The sequence below is a fragment of the Salminus brasiliensis genome, chromosome 22 (assembly GCF_030463535.1).
Source record: "Salminus brasiliensis chromosome 22, fSalBra1.hap2, whole genome shotgun sequence".
NCBI lineage: Eukaryota > Metazoa > Chordata > Actinopteri > Characiformes > Bryconidae > Salminus > Salminus brasiliensis.
This window is the reverse complement of record NC_132899.1, coordinates 33536572-33555329: the sequence shown is the minus strand read 5'-3', so window position 1 is coordinate 33555329 and position 18758 is coordinate 33536572. Positions and strand designations below refer to the sequence as shown.

The window sequence follows — 18758 nt, the reverse complement described above, 5'->3', positions numbered from 1 at the left end:
ACAGAACAGGACGCTCTGGAGCACCCATGATCCCATGACCCCAAAGGGTACCATGCTGCCTAATGCCAGGCATGGGCTAGAGCAGGGGTATAATAAAGCCCCCCAGCATTGAGGAGTTGTGGAGCAGTGGAGGAACTGGGTTCCCTGGAATGATGGTGGTGGAGCTCCATCTAGTCCTTTTAGATGGGATGAGTTGGCAAGTCTAACTAATCATCCAACATCAGAATCCGACCACACTCTCACTCTCAGGGGGTTGTATGCAATCAAATCTTTCTCACAGCAATATTCAACAGCCAGTGTAAAGCCTTCCCAATAGAGGAGAAGCTTTTACGGCAGTAAAGGGAGACAAACTCCAGGGTAATGGTGGTGATGTTGTTACAGACGTGCTGATGAGGCATGTGAGAGGGGACGGGGACTCCTCGAAGAATGAACCAGGTAAGAGACACATCTAACAATCCTTCCAGCTAAATCTAGAACCTAGGATAGGTTCTAGATTTCTGATTAGAACTCTATTGATGATCTACAGTCAGCAAGTCTCAGCAGTGGTAGGGTTAAGATTAGGACAAGGACCAGGATTAAGTGTATGGCCAGGGTAAGGGTAAGGGTTAGGTTTAAGTTTAAGATTTGGTTCATGACCAGGGTCAGGTTTGGGTTTCGAATTAAATTTGCAGTTAGGTTTAGCATTAGGACCAGGGTTAAGATTAGGATCAGGGTCAGGTTTGGGTTTTAGATTAAGTTTGCAGCTAGGTTTAGAATTAGGACCAGGGATAAGATTAAGACCAGGGTCAGGTTTGGGTTTCAGACTAAGTTTGCAATTAGGTTTAGAATTAGGACCAGGGTTAAGATTAGGATCAGGGTCAGGTTTTGGTTTTAAATTCAATTTGCAGTTAGGTTTAGCATTAGGACCAGGGTTAAGATTAGGATCAGGGTCAGGTTTGGATTTTAGATTCAATTTGCAGTTAGGTTTAGCATTAGGACCAGGGTTAAGATTAGGATCAGGGTCAGGTTTGGATTTTAGATTCAATTTGCAGTTAGGTTTAGCATTAGGACCAGGGTTAAGATTAGGATCAGGGTCAGGTTTGGGTTTCGGATTAAGTTTGCAGTTAGGTTTAGGTGTTAAGAAAGTGGTAGGTTTCGTACCAGGGTGAGCAATAGGTTTAGGTTTTGGATTAAGGTGAGGATTAGGGTTGTGCTGCAGTTTAAGTTTAAAGAAATGTAAAGGGAATTTAATGAATTTAGTCGGGCCAGATGTGTAAAATTCGACAGTCACAGCTCTGCGGCAGGAAAGATTTTACCATCAGGTTCATCCACATGGTATTTTTTTGTGTGACGGTGTAGTGTCATGAATCACTAACTGTGCCCTGGCAAATGAGGGGAAAGAGTGGTGGTGGCAGCTTTCACAGAAACTGTAAAACCTTCTGTAATCCTCTTTATGAATCAGAGAATGATCATTAATCTGACCACTGTCCAAACAAAACAAAAAGGACAAGGCAAACGTAAAAAAGATTGGATTCCCAGTCATGTGGAGCGTTTCTATTGATCCGTTCATCATGAAATTCTGCTGCAATACAAAGAACAGCTGCTGTATTGAAATTATGTCTTTCCCAAAGTTGCTCATGTCTTTCTCACTCTGTCCAACCTTTTTATCTGAGCCTCAGAAGTGAAATACGCATTGATAGGAGCTGGGATCGGCCTTTTCTTAGCAGTCTGCTTCCTCGCGATGAAGGTCTGCATGATTAAACGGCACATTCTGGACAACGAGCCATCAGGTAATGCTTATTAGCCGCCATTAGCACAACGCTTGATTTCTGAACCACTGCTCCAACCTAACCCAGGAATTCCTTACCTTTCAGAGGACTCAGCAAGAAGGCCATCTCTACGGTAAAAGTTCATTAAATTCATTTATTATTGTTTCACAGCTATCGTGAAACAATAATACCGTGATCATCAAAGCAACGTCATTACGTAACAGCTCTTCTGTTTACCTGCTTTTTAGAGTCACTGACACGGAAAGCAGGATCTCCTGATAGGTGGAGGCCAAACCACTGCAGACCCCATGTGGTAGAAGCGAAGAACCCGTATATAAGCAGTAGGGGGTTTCATCATTTAGGGTTTTTTTTCTGTCCTGATGAATATGATGGCGGGTCATTTTGACCCTTAAGACAGCAGAACAGTTATAAGGGGACTTATTTTCTTAATTTTCGTGATACTACATAATAATGTCAAAATAAAGGGCAGTAGTAGTCACTTAGACTGAGGGATTTTTGCCATAGACCCTCTAAAGTCAAGGACTTTTCTGCACTCGGTTTATTACCCATATTAGTATATTACTCCTCTGGGTCAACACAGATGTTCTGATGCACTTATACCTGTGTTCATTCCCCCATCTACCATTAACATCTCTGGATCTGTTGAAGCTGAAATATAATTTGTGCTGTTAAAGAACAACACCAGCTACAGTAAAGCCTCTTTACTCCACACTGGGCAGAGAACACTGGTTTGTTTGGGGGTATTCTGGCGAGGCGATTGTCATGATGTAGGATCAGCGCACAGAAGCATTAGCGTAGCATGTAGCCACAGTCATATTTCAGTTCTTAATGAGCTCATAGGTCAGAAGGTCCAGAGAAAAACCCTATAAAAAGCTTAAAGTTTTGCATGTGACGATGTCTCTAATTTTATTTTATTACATAAATTCTTGCCTTATTCTTTATTTTGCTTTGCCATCTCCTGATCCTGACGATTTCTTGAATGATAATGTTTGCTTGAAAGATTACAGCTGGCCATTTAGCAGTTAATGCTAGTCCATTCCTACTGGTTTTAGCCACTAATGCTGTGTTCAAGAGGTGTCGGAAACTAGGAAGTGCTATTCAAACCGCTTGTAAGTTGAAGTCGAAGAGATAAAGAAGTGTTTTTTAGATGTGGGAAACACCTGACAATTCATCCGATCAGATTGCGTTACTTTACACTGTAATTGCATTTTGCACAGGTAATCAGTAATCTTTAACGGATTCCATTTTTTTATGTTTTTAAAAACTCTCCCAATCCTGACTACTAACCATCGGGTTTATACAACCTTCCGATGAGCCTCTGAGAGCAGCGAAAAACTGACAATCCCATGATTTCTGACGGGGGGCTCTAGAGATAAGCCCAGGTTTCCGTTAAAAGTAGTTTGTTTGTTTTTTTATTTGCTTTATGGTTCACTTTGAATGTTTCATTTTGGTCGTCAATCATGAGCGCTTCTATAGCGCTATATGCAGCTAAGTTAAGCTGGATTTCTGACGTTATGTTTTTCATTGTTGTGACTGAAATGTGTTCAAATTTGAGAATATGAATGTATCTGTATCCTTTTTTTGACGCCCTGCTGCCCTGTAAGTTGGGCGGTAGTTGTTTGTAAGTGTTATGTGAATAAACCAGCTGAAAACGTTCTGCAGAGTGTGCTTTAATGAGGTCTTGGCTCTCCTTGGACGCACGTGAGAACATCTGGATACACACAAACACACTCACACATGAATACAATGTTTTACATGTAATACAATCTTCATATGCATTATTGGAGCTAAACGTTCTCTAATTACAAGGGCTGTCTGGATACTTTTGGGTTTAAAGTGTCTCTATGCGTTTTACTGGTACTGTCCAAACAAATCTGCAACTGGTTTAAAGCTAGAAAAGGTTTCCAGTGGTTTCGAAGGTCACCGTGGTGCAGTGCTTCGGATACTGGTATTTTTACTGAGGATCTAGTTGGTGGATTGTCCACTTTACTTATTATGTCTTGTTTAAAGGGGCTGTGCTGCACTCTGGGCCAGAAAATTGGTCTATATGGTATTGAATAAGCGTTATATGACATTGGAAGACCCCTTATGGGCTTGACATTTTGTATCTTTTCAAAAGAAAACATCTCTAATCCAGTCTAATATCTCTAATTTATTTCTGCTTTTGCACATTTTGTGATGATGATCTAAGACTGTTTGACTTAGATCTTATATCTTGTATGTTTCAAGCCATTTTATCACCTGAAAAATGTCTATGTGCAGAACAGGTTTGCATGAGAAAAGCAATATGTTTTTCAATTTGACACTTAAAACGAGTGAAAAATCTAAAAATATTATTGTTAGGAAATGAGAAAATCCATTTATATAGATTACATTAAAGACCAAGGTATAATTTTTGCTGATGCTATCATTGCCATCTTTAAACAACCCCTTTTTATTGACTGCTTATCCTGTATGCAATCACACCGTTGTCCAGTAGAGGGCAGTAGAGCCCGCTCACTGCAGTGAGGCCAAAGAGGCTCAAGCTCTACAAAGGCCTTGTAAACAAGTCTGTTTACACCAGCTGGGACAATGTACCAAGTCTAAGCCTCGAGATTTACAGTCAAGAAGAGATGTTATTACTAAACAACTTCCAAGCCACGATGTGACTAACAGCCCCTCCAGTTTAAAGAGCAGAGGATTAACAACAGTGCTGACTGACATTCAGAGCAGAACCTCCTGGCAGAGTAGAACCACCAGTACCAAGGAACCAGCTGTAGACCTGGTTATGCATTTGTGGATCTAACTAGAGGTGAGTATGACCAGTATCCCTGACTCAATTCCAAGTATTAGTACTTTTTTCAGGAGTTTCAAAGGCTTGAAATACTTTTACTTGTAGTCAAATACTTTCATCTGTTTGGTGCTAAATTATTAAATGTAAAAAAAAAAGATTTAAAAAAGCAATGGTTCTGGATAGAAACACAACAACTCTAGGAACCATTGTTGTATTTTTATCATCTGTTTAAATGGATCTTCTCTACAAACATAACAACCTCCTGCAAACATGTCCATATAGGGCCTGTATGGATATCCCAGCTGGTGACCAGAACATTTTGCCCCCAGGTTCCACATTGGCCTCACATATGGATGCCCTCCAGGGTCAGTGATGAGACCAGAAGGGGTAAAACCTGGGCCCCATCTGGGTTGTACACTCTATATGGGGCCTAGATGGGACCAATGTGAGATGAAGGTGGTCTGTAATGATGGGGCCCATTTGGGAAGCCCAACTGGGTCCTGGTAACAACCCACCTAGCCAACGTTCCACCCATGTGAGCCCAACATGAGCATGTTGTTTGAGTTGATTTTCTAAAGCACCATAAAGTCCAACCCCTTTTTTAGAACGTAGATGAAGAACCATGAAGCTGCATTCAAACAGTTCTTTGGGTTGAACCCTTACCTTTAAGAACCAAGAAGGATCCTCAGTACTCTAAACTCTAAAAGAGTTTGGTCGGAAGATTCACACATGACTTCTCAAAGGAGGACTGTCAAAGGACAATGATGATGTCCCTCCATGTCCTCTGACCTATTTAGGCATGGACTCCACAAGACCTCTGCAGGTGTCCTGTGGTATCTGGCACCAAGACTAACATTAGCAGCAGAACTCCATGAGCATCATTGATAGCCATTGATATCATTGTCCTTCCTTAGAGCATTATTGGTAGGTATGTACTGACCACTGCATACCGGGAACACCCCACAAGACCTGATGCCTGATGTTCTGGAGATGTTCTGACCCAGTCATTGTCTAGAACTTCACAGTTTGGTTCTTGTCAAAGTGTCTCAGATGCTTACACTTGTCCATTTTCCCTGCTTTAGCACCTTCATCACCTTCAAGCACTGACCGTTCACTTGCTGCCTAGTAAATGACTGCAGGGTACTGTGAGTGGTGGACACTCCAGCCTCATGGAGAGAGGTTTTCTGAGCAGTATAGGAGGGCATGTGTGAGTGTGGGAGGGAGGAGCGAGGGAGTCTGCTGAAGAGAAACAGGGCATGCCCCATCTCGGGTTTCGTGGTGGAGCCGAGAAGTGTGTGGGGGGGGTTATGCGAGAGAGGGGGCGCCTTTCTGTAGAGACAGTTAACTGAGGGTTTATGGAGCCTGAAGGTCTGGGGAATGAAGTTCTCAGCAGTGGTAGTAGTTTTCCTGACTAGCGTTCTCCTCGGAGGTAAGCCCGTTCTGTTCCGATGTCAAATGTATGTTTGTGAAAAATGCTGAAGAGATCTTTGTAGTACATTTGTACATGTAAATGATCTCTAGTTGATGAGCTTTAAAGGTGTGTTTATGGTGACAAACATCAACTAGCCAGTGTCAGAACTGTAGGATGGAGGACGGAGGTCAAATGCAAATGTGTGAATTGTAATAAGGAGGAATAGGCACTTATGGACCACATTATAATGCAGATTACACTGATGTTACCATCCAGGAGCATGTTATGTTTAACGTTGACAGCTCAACCAGCTCAAAATATACCAAAAAGACACAAATCCACACAATTCTCTCTTTGTTTGACTTCTTTTTCCCAGTAAAAGAGCAGAGAGCCAAAGAGTATGTTGTGGTTTTTGGCTCCTCCCTCATTGGAATACTGTATATACCACAACACAACTCCCATTCTGGAGCCGGAGTCTAGACTATATATATATATATATATATATATATAAAATACTGTATATATATAAATGCAGCCACAATAGCTGTTTCTATATACAGCACAACGCTCCTGCAACGGTCCTGCATCAGAGAGGACAGCTGGCTGCTGGACAGCATGTTTATTTGCTCTTCATAAATGTGCTTACTGTCTGTGGAAAGTTCCAAGGCCAGAAAACCAGATGTTGAAGCTTGACATGCTTTTATTAGACAGCAGAGATGCTCAGTTTTAACGAAGGCAGTTCAACCACTCTCGCTTTATTTATTTGTGAGTCTGACCCGAGTTCGAATCCCCCTCAAATAACGGCCTCCAGATGGGCCACCAAAAAGAGCTCATTAAGTAGATCAGCAGACAGCCGTCTCTGGAAAATGTTCCTTTTTGATGCATTGACGTTTTCGGGCCACACAGATATATCAAGTCCACCAATTTTCCAAACTCTCAAAGCTCAGTGTTTGAGAATACTTTTTTTAGAGGGGGGATTTGATGTGAAACTGAGCTTCACAATAGAGAACACAGATATAGCCCATATTTTTTAAACTTTCCAAACCCACCAGTGAAGCTACATGTGTCTTCTGAGTTTTATATGGAATGATGATGATGGTAAAATAGTGGAGAATCTCAACTAATACAGTCTCTTTAGGGACTACTTTTTTGCCCTGCAGCATGTATCCCTCCACCATTTTAATGATATGGTTCTAAAAGCAGGTTCTAGAGCCGAACTCTTCTCAGAACTCTGGTAGAACAGAGTCTCAGGCATCAGGCAGTGTCTTCATCACCATTAGGTGGAAGAACTTTCTGTGAGGAGCTTGTAGAGCTTCAGACCTTGACTAACGACTAACACCCCTCTCCTTATCTCCAGATGTATGCAAAGCCATCAACGTCACGGTCACTCCATCTCCGTTCACGGTGGCCGCCGAGGGCGAGAACGTGACACTGTCCTGCCAGGTGACCCAGCGCCGCAAGTCGGACAGCCTCCCAGTGGTGCGATGGATGTTTCAGCCGACGTGGGGGGGTGACGAGTTCCTTGTGGCCAAGGTGAACATGAGGAAGGCCAAGTTCTATGGAAACTACACAAAGAGCTTCCCCACGCCTAAGATGAAGCTGACTGTGGTCAAACAAGGGAAGATCTACAACCTCCTCATCGTCAACATCACCAATACCGACAGAGGCCTGTACAGCTGCCGAGTCCAGGAGTTCAAGAAGCATCGGGACCGCTGGAAGGCCTCCACCAACTCCACCGCGGCTACAGAACTGAAAGGTACGCCTACAAATGTGTTCGTTCATACATCAAAATCAAAAAGTGAAATCCTCTTAAATGTAACTGAAATTTGTAATTTTGAGATGTCACATGATTTAGTAATTACTTATTTCTTTACTTAGAAAAAGATCATTCATTTTATCTATTGAAAGTCATTAATTCTGTTGGTATTATAAAGCATTATATATGCTGTAAAATCCAAAAGGATCTGCATTATTTATTGAAACTTCAGACGTAACTGCATTGTTTACTAAAAAATTAACATCATTATTTATTGAAAACATCTAAATCATATGCATTACTTATTGGAACTTCAGAATGAACTGCATTATTTATTGAAAAATGCAAATTATCTGCATTATTTTTGGAAAAATACAACTAAATGCCATTATTTCTTGAAAAATGAAAAATCATGTTAATTATTCATCAAGCAATCTACAATTTACACCATTATTTTTAGAAAAATACAAAATTATCTGCATTATTTCTTTAAAAATGCAAAAATACCAGCATTATTTCTAGAATATCTGATTCTTACGTTACCTCCTGAAGAAAATTAGCAGTATTTCTGTTTATTTTTTAACAAATACCAAATTATCCAGAAATAAGTAAAATATTCTTACAATAATCTGTAAATAAGAAATATTAGATATATTGTCCAGATTTTAGATGCTTTCTTTTTATTTTAACAGTGCCGTGCAGGGAGCTTTTTCACATCAGGTTATCAGATTTATTTCAATTGCAAACTTGCTTTTTCTATGAGTAATACTGTCTCACAAAACCCGCAGCAGAAATCTTTTTCCACATTAGTTTTCCCAACAGTAATAATGTGGAAACGTGCTCTGCGAGTCTGAGAGGGCCTATAGCCGCTGTCTCCTGGCAGTGCGAGTGCAGTGAGGCTGTTTACAGGGCGGAGAACAGAGGGAGCGCTGGCCTCCTTACAGCTAAACACTATTGATACTGGCTGCAGAGCGGAGTTTCCCTCCGCTCAGTTACAGGCAGACATGCAGACACCCAGAGGCCGGAACGACAGTGGCACCGGGGCTCTCGCACAGCCTGGTAGATTAGCCATCTGGCAGCCAGTGTAGAGTCTAGTGTGATGACATCTGAGGTAAAACTGTCTGGATTCTCAGATGCCATATTCCAGACGACGGGGTCACAGATCTGGAATCGTGTTTGTATTCCAGAGTAAACACCTCCCTATCAGTTGGGTTTCAATCCCGGCGAGGGAGGACGGTTTAGGCCTGGTTTTGAAGCTATTAAATTCTTATAACGGCCATTTTCATTTTTATTGGCAATACTTAGATTTCCAATATTTACATACTTTAAAAGGATTGAAAAATAAGCTATTTTTAATAAATACTCTCAAATACTTTCATACCCATAACAATACATCCCCATTTCAATTCATACCAAAACCCATACCCATCCATATCCATGCCAATACACACCAATACTAATTTAATATGCATTTATACCCATCTGTACCTGTACATACAATCCATACCATACCACTCCATACCCTGAAACATCCTTATCTGAGCACCACAACAAAACCATGAACACCACGAACCCCTGTACTGTGATCGGACGTTCTCCTGGCATTGGACCGGTTCGCTCTGAGCATGTTGAGAGCTGTGAGGGTTTTTGTAGGAGATTGCACCGTGATGCAGAGGATGCGGTCATGATTTAAGTGCATGGTAGCACAGCGCAAGGAGGGAATACCGACAACACTTGTGGGAAGGATAACAGCATGCTGCAGGGAGGTGTTGTGTGGAAAACATGTCAGGAAGTTGCCATTGAAATGTAAATGGTCTTCATGAGAGTTCTTCATTGAGTTAAATATGAGGAAAGAAACTGTCCTGGTGAGTGAAATGATCTTATTCCTGGTCAAAATATCACATATTTCTCTAATGTGGGAGTGTCATTCTGCTAGCATTTTCAAGTAGTTTTTTAAATAACCAAAATTTCCCAAATAACCGAAAAATATGCCTACTACTTGAATTTTTTTTTTTTTCATGCAGGCCATTAATTAGGAGAACCACACTGGGTTCAATACCATACCCTTCCATTTCCACACCCAACATACCCATACCCATCCATACCTATATAAGTCAATACCATAACAATCTATACCATACCAATCCATACACATACCCTCTCGTACCAATCTATACCCACACCAATCCATTCACATACCTCCCGTCCCAATCTATACCCACACCAATCGATACACATAACTCCCGTCCCAATCTATACCCATAGCAATCCATACACATACCTCCCGTCCCAATCTATACCCATAACAATCCATACACATACCCTCCCATACCAATCTATACCCATAGCAATCCATACACATACCCTCCCATACCAATCTATACCCACACCAATCCATACACATACCCTCTCATACCAATCTATACCCACACCAATCCATACACATACCTCCCGACCCAATCTATACCCATAGCAATCCATACACATACCTCCCGTCCCAATCTATACCCATAGCAATCCATACACATTCCCTCCCGTACCAATCTATAACCACATCAACCCATACAAATACCTTCCCATACCAATCTATACACACACCAATCCATACACATTTCTTCCTGTACCAATCTATACCCACACCAGTCCGTACACATACCCTCCCGTACCTATCTATACCCACACCAATCCATACAAATACCCTCCCGTACCAATCTATACCCACACCAATCCATACACATACCTTCCCGTACCAATCTATACACATACCCTCCCATACCAATCTATACCACTGCCAATCTATACAAATACCCTCCCATACCAATCTATACACATACCCTCCCATACCAATGTATACCAATGCCAATCTATACACATACCCTCCTGTACCAATCTGTACCCTTACCCATCCATACACATACCTTCCCGTACCAATCTATACACATACCCTCCCGTAGCTATCTATACCCACACCAATCCATACAAATACCCTCCCGTACCAATCTATACCCACACCAATCCATACACAGACCTTCCCGTACCAATCTATACACATACCCTCCCATACCAATCTATACACATACCCTCCCATACCAATCTATACCAATGCCAATCTATACACATACCCTCCCGTACCAATCTATACCCTTACCCATCCATACACATACCTTCCCGTACCAATCTATACACATACCCTCCCGTAGCTATCTATACCCACACCAATCCATACAAATACCCTCCCGTACCAATCTATACCCACACCAATCCATACACAGACCTTCCCGTACCAATCTATACACATACCCTCCCATACCAATCTATACCACTGCCAATCTATACACATACCCTCGCGAACCAATCTATACACATACCCTCCCGTACCAATCTATAACAATGCCAATCTATGCACATACCCTCCCGTACCAATCTATAACCACCAATGGTTGGTGGAGCAAAACTGCTCACAGCGAGTCATTAGAACATGTTCTCCGCAGCTGCATTTGTTCCATTGGAGAAGCACTCTGGTGAAAAGCGGCGCAGTCAAAGACGCCTCAGTGCACGCAGCTGCAGTATTGATGGCGTGGTTTAAGGGCCTTGCCTTGTCTGTGTCTTCAGAAACAACTTGGGCATCTCTGGCTGCCGCACAGCCGTCTACCCCTTTTACAGCCTTCACAAAGCGCAGCAGCTGCGGTCCAGAATTTTTATCTGGGCCTCTTTGTCCAAATATGATTTGTGTGACTCAACAGAGAGACCCTCTGTTCGTCGTCCAGCTCCACCACACTTGAATTAGACCCCGAAAAGAAGTGGAATATTGAGCAGCTCATGAATGGGAACATACAGAGCCGAACGTGGCTCACTGTTCCCAGAAACGTGCTGAAGTCTGGATTAGAGCTGGGCCCAGATTAGAGCTGACCCAGATTAGCAGACGTCCGTCAAAGGTGAGTCATGTTCTAATTGGTCAGCTGTGAAGAATCTTACTATGTAACTTGGGTTTAAAGAGGCTTCATATAGTGCAGAGGCTTCAACACTAGGCTTCTGCCTAGAACCTTTACATCCAGTGGAGGTTCTTTACTCGTTCTTTAATCCTTTTAAGATGAGGTTTAAGATGAGAGGGTGGGTTTAGGATGGGTTTAAGATGAGAGGGTGGGTTTAGGATGTAGTTAGGATAAGACAGTGGGGTTGGGGTTAGGACTAGGAGGTTGGGTTAGAGTGAGAGGGTTGGGTTAGGGTGAGGGGAGGGGTTCGATTAGGGTGGGTTTAAGATGGGGTGGGTTTAGGATGTAGTTAGGATAAGACAGTGGGGGTGGGGTTAGGATGAGATGATGTAGTTAGGATAAGACAGTGGGGGTGGAGTTGGATGAGAGGGTGAGTTTAGGATGGGTTTAGGATGTAGTTAGGATAAGACAGTGGGGTTGGGGTTAGGACTAGGAGGTTGGGTTAGAGTGAGAGGGTGGGGTTAGGATGGGTTTAAGATGAGAGAGTGGGTTTAGGATGTAGTTAGGATAAGACAGTGGGGGTGGGGTTAGGACTAGGGGGTTGGGTTAGGGTGAGGGGAGGGGTTCGATTAGGGTGGGTTTGAGATGGGGTGGTTTTAGGATGTAGTTAGGATAAGACAGTGGGGGTGGGGTTAGGACTAGGGGGTTGGGTTAGGGTGAGGGGAGGGGTTCGATTAGGGTGGGTTTAAGATGGGGTGGGTTTAGGATGTAGTTAGGATAAGACAGTGGGGTGGGATTAGGACTAGGGGGTTGGGTTAGGGTAAGGGGAGGGGTTAGATTGGGGTGGGTTTAAGGTGGGTTATGATGTAGTTAGGATAAGACAGTGGGGGTGGGGTTAGGACAAAGGGGTTGGGTTAGGGTGATCTTAGGATGTAGTTAGGATAAGACAATGGGGGTTCGGTTAAGATGAGAGGCGGGGTTACAGTGAGGGGCAGGGTTAGGATCATTGTTCAAACGCGCACTCTAGGAGAGTTGAAACTCTTGGGTCCGGCTGGTGGACTTTCAGCAGGGCAGTCACCGTCAGCAGTCTAGCTGGCGAGGTCTTGGCGTCTACGAGCCAGGCCAGCCTTACTGTCGTCAGCTGCTGCCGGTGGTTGTGGGTATTTCGGGGCATCACGGTGGGTGTTAGCCACCACGAGCTGCTGGCCGAGAACGGAGAACGTCCAGAGAAAGGGGTAGCCTCTGTGCTGTCATCCCACATGTAACCTCCCCTATAATTAGCTTTTTTTAAACCCTGCGAGCCGTGCAATTACCCAGGCAGGAGAGCCACAGTGATGAGTGTGCACTTCTTCTTCAGCTCCCTTCTCTCCTTCTGCTTCTTCCGCAGTGCACGTCCACCCAGACGCCAGCGCCAAGGAGGGCCTGTGGAGTCTGTTTGAAGGTAAGCCGCAAAGCTGCGTTGACCCATGTTGTCAGAAACTGCCCCAGAGTAGGTGCTACGACAGCTGCTCCAGCTGTGGAGGCGAAAAGAAAGGAAGGAAGGAAGGAAGGGCAGATTTAGTTCCAGATTTAGGTAAAAATAAAAAAAGGAAGCTCAGGAAAATAAACTACTTCCCACTCGTTCTCCCCACAGCGTACACTGCGGACGAGTTAGTCTAAACCATACAACACTGAGACTGCAGGGCAAAACTGCTGTGGTCGGTGTGTGAAGGTGGTGCCGATGGTTTTGTAGAGCAGAGCAGAGCAGGTCACGGTTCCGGCCCAAACGCACCTTAGCCGCCCACTGGAAGCTAAAGGTTCTTCTGTGGCATCCCACTATGAGTTTATGTCAAAAAAATATAGGATGGTGGGTGGGGTTTGGGTAAGAGGGTGGAATTTAGGATGAAGCGGTGGAATTACGATAAGATGGTATTGGGTGGAGTTTTGATGAGAGGGTGGAGTTAGGATGGGTTGGTGTTAGATGGGGTTTAGAGGAGAGGGTCAGGATGAGGTGGTGTTGGGTGGGGTTTAGAGGAGAGGGTTAGGATGAGGTGGTGTTGGGTGGCATTTGGATGAGAGGGGGTGTGGTGGGTTGGATGTGGTGGGTTGTTTGGATAAGAGGGTGGAGTTAGAATGAAGTTGTTTGGGGTAGGGTTTGGGTAAGAGAGTGGTGTTTAAGATGAAGGTGGAGCTGGGATAAGCTGGGTGAGCTTTGGATGAGAGAGTGGATTTAGGATGAAGTGGTGTTAAATGGGGTTTTGATGAGGTGGTGTTGCATGGGGAGTTGTGAGGGTCCGGCTTAGATGAGAAAGTGAGGTTTAGGTTGAGGCGGTGGTGGGTGGGGTTTGGTTGAGGTGATGTTGGGTCAGGGTTTGGATGAGAGAGTGAGGTTTAGGATTAGGGGGTGGTGGGTTCGGGTTTGGATAAGAAACTACCTCCACCATGTTTGGAGGCTGTACTTTAGCCTGGCTAGCTCTCACTGTGAGCTGTTGATGATGAAACTACCTCCACCATGTTTGGAGGCTGTTGATGAAAATACCCATGTGTTAGTTGGTGTTCTGCTCTCCTGAACGAAGGGCGTGACCTGAAGGTGTTGTGTTGCAGATGTGTACCTGTGTGCAGTGCTGATCTGCAGTGTGGGGCTACTCTGCATGTGTATGTTCACTGTGGCCGTGAGCTGCCAGTACCTGCAGAGGAAGAGGCATTTAAAAGGTACGAGCTTCAAGTTTGTGGCCTTCATGTGGTCTACCGTCTGAGTGAAGGGTTCTAAAGGGTTCTTCTCAGTTCTCTCATCTGACTGACCTTTCTCTCTCTGTTTGTCTTCGGCAGAAAATTATCATTTGGTCAAGAGTCCTCAGAATAGGTGAGTCCACTTCATAAAAGAAGCGCATCTGCTCTAGTTGATCCTCACTATATGGACAAAAGTATTGGGACACCTCCACACTATTCCACGTAGAGGAGCTTTTATGGCATCCCATTCTAAACCCATAGACATTAATATGGAGCCGGCCCCCCTTTTGCTCTAAGCTCCAACAGCAGCAGGTCTAGAGCTCTGCAGTTATTGAGTCAGCAGAGCATTGGAGGCTTTTCTGGAGTTCAGTGAGTTCTTTAGAACCTCTCCTTCTGTCACTAATGTGTGTAAGAAAGGCAGACTGCAGGGCTAGGGGCTTGGTTTTATACACCTGTGGCTGAAAGGGACTGAATCAGATACATGAATTCAGTGATTAAGAGGTGCGTCCCAATACTTTTGTCCAAATATATGTATACAATCTGTAGCGGATTCCTCTCAGTGATTGTTCCTCATGCTCTCAGAGAGCAAAGAGCATCTTCTCTCTTGGTTCCTTCCAATGATTCTTCTTTCAGGTTCCTCGTGGTGGTTCTTTTCCTTTATCTAGGTTATTCTTGGTTCCTCTTGGTTCCTCTCATTAGATTTCTAGACCCACAGTTCTGAAAAACATGTCTGTCTGTCTCCAGTTCTGGCGAGACGGTCACTAGCGTGGTCAGCCTTTCTCCGGCTCTACCCAAGAAGCAGAGGAAGTACAAGAAGAAGAAGAGGACTGTAGAACAGGTGGAGGTGCCTCCAGAGATCCCTGCTAAAGGTAAAGCTGCTCTGCGGTCTCGGGACGTGTCCCCCTTTTCTGAATTCATTACTAAAGCAGCTCTGAAACACTCTCTGATGTCTGCACTGTTGTGTTGCCTCCCAGCTCCCATTGCGGACAAACTGCGGAAGCCGAAGCTATTGAAACCTCAGCCCAGAAAGATTGTTTTGGTGAGTTTCTTGGAAACGCTACACCCATTTGCTGATCTCAAGGCAGGGATTCTAACCATCCTAGATGTCCTCTTCTGAGAAATAGTAAAATTGAAGTTACTTTAAAGCAGCATTATGTGAAAAGTTGGGAAGCTAAAGGACGTGCCTTACACGTGCATTTCTGGACAAGCTGAGAGCTCCAGAAGCTTGATCTGAAGGAAGAGAAGCATGTGGACTGAGTAATGCGGTAGGGTAATACCACATGCGCTGCCACTATGGCCCGGGGGGGTCGCAAGTTGGAATCCTGAGCAATGCCGCTTTGCCATCAGCAGCTGGAATCAGAGAGAGCACAACCGGCCGTTCTTTCTCTCCAGGTGGGTAGATAGCGATCCCCGCCCTCATCACTTCTGAAGCGATGTTGGCCGCCACAGGCGTCTGTTAGCTGGTGGGGTGGAGCTAGGGACCGGGCACTTTCCTCCAAGCATGCCGGCTGCCTGGCAATGCCTTGACACGTAGCATTAAGATGAGTGTCCTGACCCTCCTAGTTTCAGTACCATTGCTTGTGCTAGGAGCAGCTACAAGCAGGTGGGTTAACTGGCAGAACCAAGCTGGAGGAAAAAGGGAAATAGGGAAAAATAAGGAATGGGCCCCGGGTGGTCCAGCGGACCACTAAAGCACTGTCACTATGATCAGAGGGTGGCTGGTTCGAATCCTGGTCATGTTGCTAGCTATTAGCAGCCGAGTCCCCACGAAAGAGCACAGTTGGGCTTGCTCTCTCTCTCCGTCGCTATTTCCCTTTTTTTCCTGCAGGCGCGTTGGTTGGTTGCCCGGCGATGTTGCATCAGTGGCAGTTCGGAAATGAGAGACTTGACTGCACACCTGTCGGAGGGGGCGTGTGTTGGCCCACTCTTTCTAGTGTTGGGGACATTGTGTGGGATGGGGGGGGCAGTAGAGTATGAAGTGGTTGATTGAATGACTAATAATTTTAGGGAACACTTTATGAATGGATCTTAGTACCTGTTTCATCTGAATAACTGGCGTCCTTTCTGACCTTACAGCCCAAGATCGCAGAGGAGAGTCTGACATATGCAGAGCTTGAACTGGTGAAGCCACTGCCGGACGCCAAAACATCAAAGACGGGGACAGTGTATGCCCAGATACTCTTTGAGGACAGAATGATGTAGGGCTGAGCCATTCCACTGACGAGCTGCGTTATTTATGAGACGCCATATTCACTTCTGCATCTGCTATGGTTCTCTAACCCAGTGTAAAAGTACGGAGGGGTTCGTTGTTGTGGGGTTTTTTTGTTTGTTTTTTTTGTACACGGCTTTAGTTTGTTCCCTTTATTGCGAGACTCGGACACGTTTCAGATACAGATACGCTGCAGAAACGGTATCTGTATGGGTGCAATGACTGGTGGCACCCCGAAGCAAGTTCAGTACTCATCACGATCTCATAGCGCCTGTTTAACATCACTTCACTTTCCAGGACATTGGACGTCGTTCCAAGCAGCAAGACAGGTAAAAATAAATAAATTCATAAATAAAAAATCAGGACCAGACGCTGTTCCTGCTCTGTTATGTCTGACAGACAGCTAACTGTAGCCTGTGGCACCGCATGTAAACAGCCATCTTTAGCCGTCCACTCCCAGAAGACTAGTCCTGTTATCAGAGCTGCCCTCTCATCTGCGAGCCAGGATCGACTCCTTTCTCCAGCTGTGCCCAAATTAGTGAGCCAAGGTAGGCTTTAATTAGCAGTTCTGGATGGAGAGTTAGACGTGGGCAGGCGCTGAAATCGCCCGTTTTAATCTGCGAGTTCCACCTTAAAGCTCGTCTGATCTCTTCACTGCATGGTAAACTAGTATAAGACCTGAAGATAATGACCCTGAAATCTGGAATCTGGAAACAGACCTGAACTGAGGGAAGACGGCATTTGCCGTCCCGCAGATTTGAAGTTGTACATCTTTGGATGTAAGCCTGGAAAAGCCAAGCACAGAAAACACCAAGAGCTTCCCGCTCCTCTCAAATAGCAGCCGGAGACTGAGCTGAGTTTTCCTATTTTCCTTTATCAGCAATGGCGGAAAAGCCCTGTTGACCCATGGTGCACAGATGCTGCCTTGGTTCAGCCCCTTCGGATGCAGAAGGTTGTCGTGAAACCTCCAGCGCAGGGAAAGTTCTCTAACTGTGAAAATGAAAAACCACGCTGAGCGTGACGGGGAGGTCTCTGCCCACACCACTAATAAGAACCAGCTGTGAATTCAGCACGAAGAGACCACCCCACCACCACCATCAACCCCCTCTCCCCTCCCCTCCGGGAACAAATAGCGACTGACTGCACACTGCTCGGGTTTCGGGTTCTGCTGTGGTCCCAGTTCGGAGAGGATCGCTGCAGATCGCTGTGAACTGTGTGGGAGAAATAGAGTGGCTATGAATTTGTGCAAATCCTATACATACACAATATGGTATGGTAAAAGTATTTGGACACCTGGTAGTTTCTCTTGCCCACTGTCCAGGGAAGAAGGCTTTCTACTAGCTTAACCATACATCATTCCAGAGAACACAATTCCTCCACTGCTCCACAGCTCAATGCTGGGGGGCTTTATACCCCTCTAGCCCACGCCTGACATTAGGCAGCATAGTGCCAATAGGTTCATGATGTTGATCTGCTCCAGAGAGTCCTACCTCTCTACAGGGAATAGCTGTATGTGTGTGGGGGTGCAACTTAAAGTAGCCTTTGTTAGAAGGGGTGTCCACAAACATTTGGACACATAGTGTATAATGACATGGTGTCCAGGTTTTGGTGACTGATGTATTCCTTGTATGTGCCTTGTATGTGTATATATCTTTTTTTGTACTGATTTGTCTTGTCTGGGACCAGTGGGCTGGAAGTAAAAAAGACAAAGACCAAAACTCTGACAGCTGACTGCTTGGTTTATTTAGGCTTTTCTCCTACCCTTCCTGCAGAAGGTTCTAGATCCATGAGATTCTGTGAGGTTCTTGGGTCGTCTTCTTTTTCACAGATGCTGAGGTGTTTGACGCTCACCTCCAGAATTTTCTGTTTTTTCAGTGAAATGCCCCCCCGTGCCACTGGCTGCAGCACAAGCCCATGGCATGACCCATCCAGTCCTGTGTTTAACAGATGGACAGGGGTTCTTCTCATGAAATTGTGCCCCAGCTTTTACCAGACATATCTTTCCTCATTGTGTCCTAAATGTTCTATTTAAACTTAACCAACATGAATCAGGCTCAGACATTGGACACTAACATTTGTCCTGATGACTCTTCCATCAAGATGATGGTGTCGCTGCACAGTAGAACAGTGCTCCACCACTCCAGGGTCTGGTCAGTCTTCCTGAAGGTCTTTTTCAGTCATTGGATAACTGCTTGTAGG

General features: G+C 44.7%; 1 protein-coding gene across 2 annotated transcripts; it reads left to right on the top strand.

Moving 5' to 3' along the window:
• The first annotated feature begins 4398 nt into the window (after nt 1-4398).
• Nucleotides 4399-18261, top strand: vstm4b (V-set and transmembrane domain containing 4b). Of its 2 annotated transcripts, none has more exons than XM_072667284.1 (8): nt 4399-4560; nt 7311-7709; nt 13029-13082; nt 14225-14332; nt 14450-14483; nt 15095-15219; nt 15325-15389; nt 16427-18261. In XM_072667284.1, the coding sequence occupies exons 2-8, from the start codon at nt 7442-7444 to the stop codon at nt 16550-16552; spliced, it is 780 nt and encodes a 259-aa protein (XP_072523385.1). In that variant the 5' UTR covers nt 4399-4560; nt 7311-7441; the 3' UTR covers nt 16553-18261. The 2 variants fall into 2 exon arrangements, with proteins under 2 accessions (XP_072523385.1, XP_072523384.1); XM_072667283.1 differs by lacking the exon at nt 4399-4560 and adding an exon at nt 5898-5971.
• Nucleotides 18262-18758: the final 497 nt, after the last annotated feature.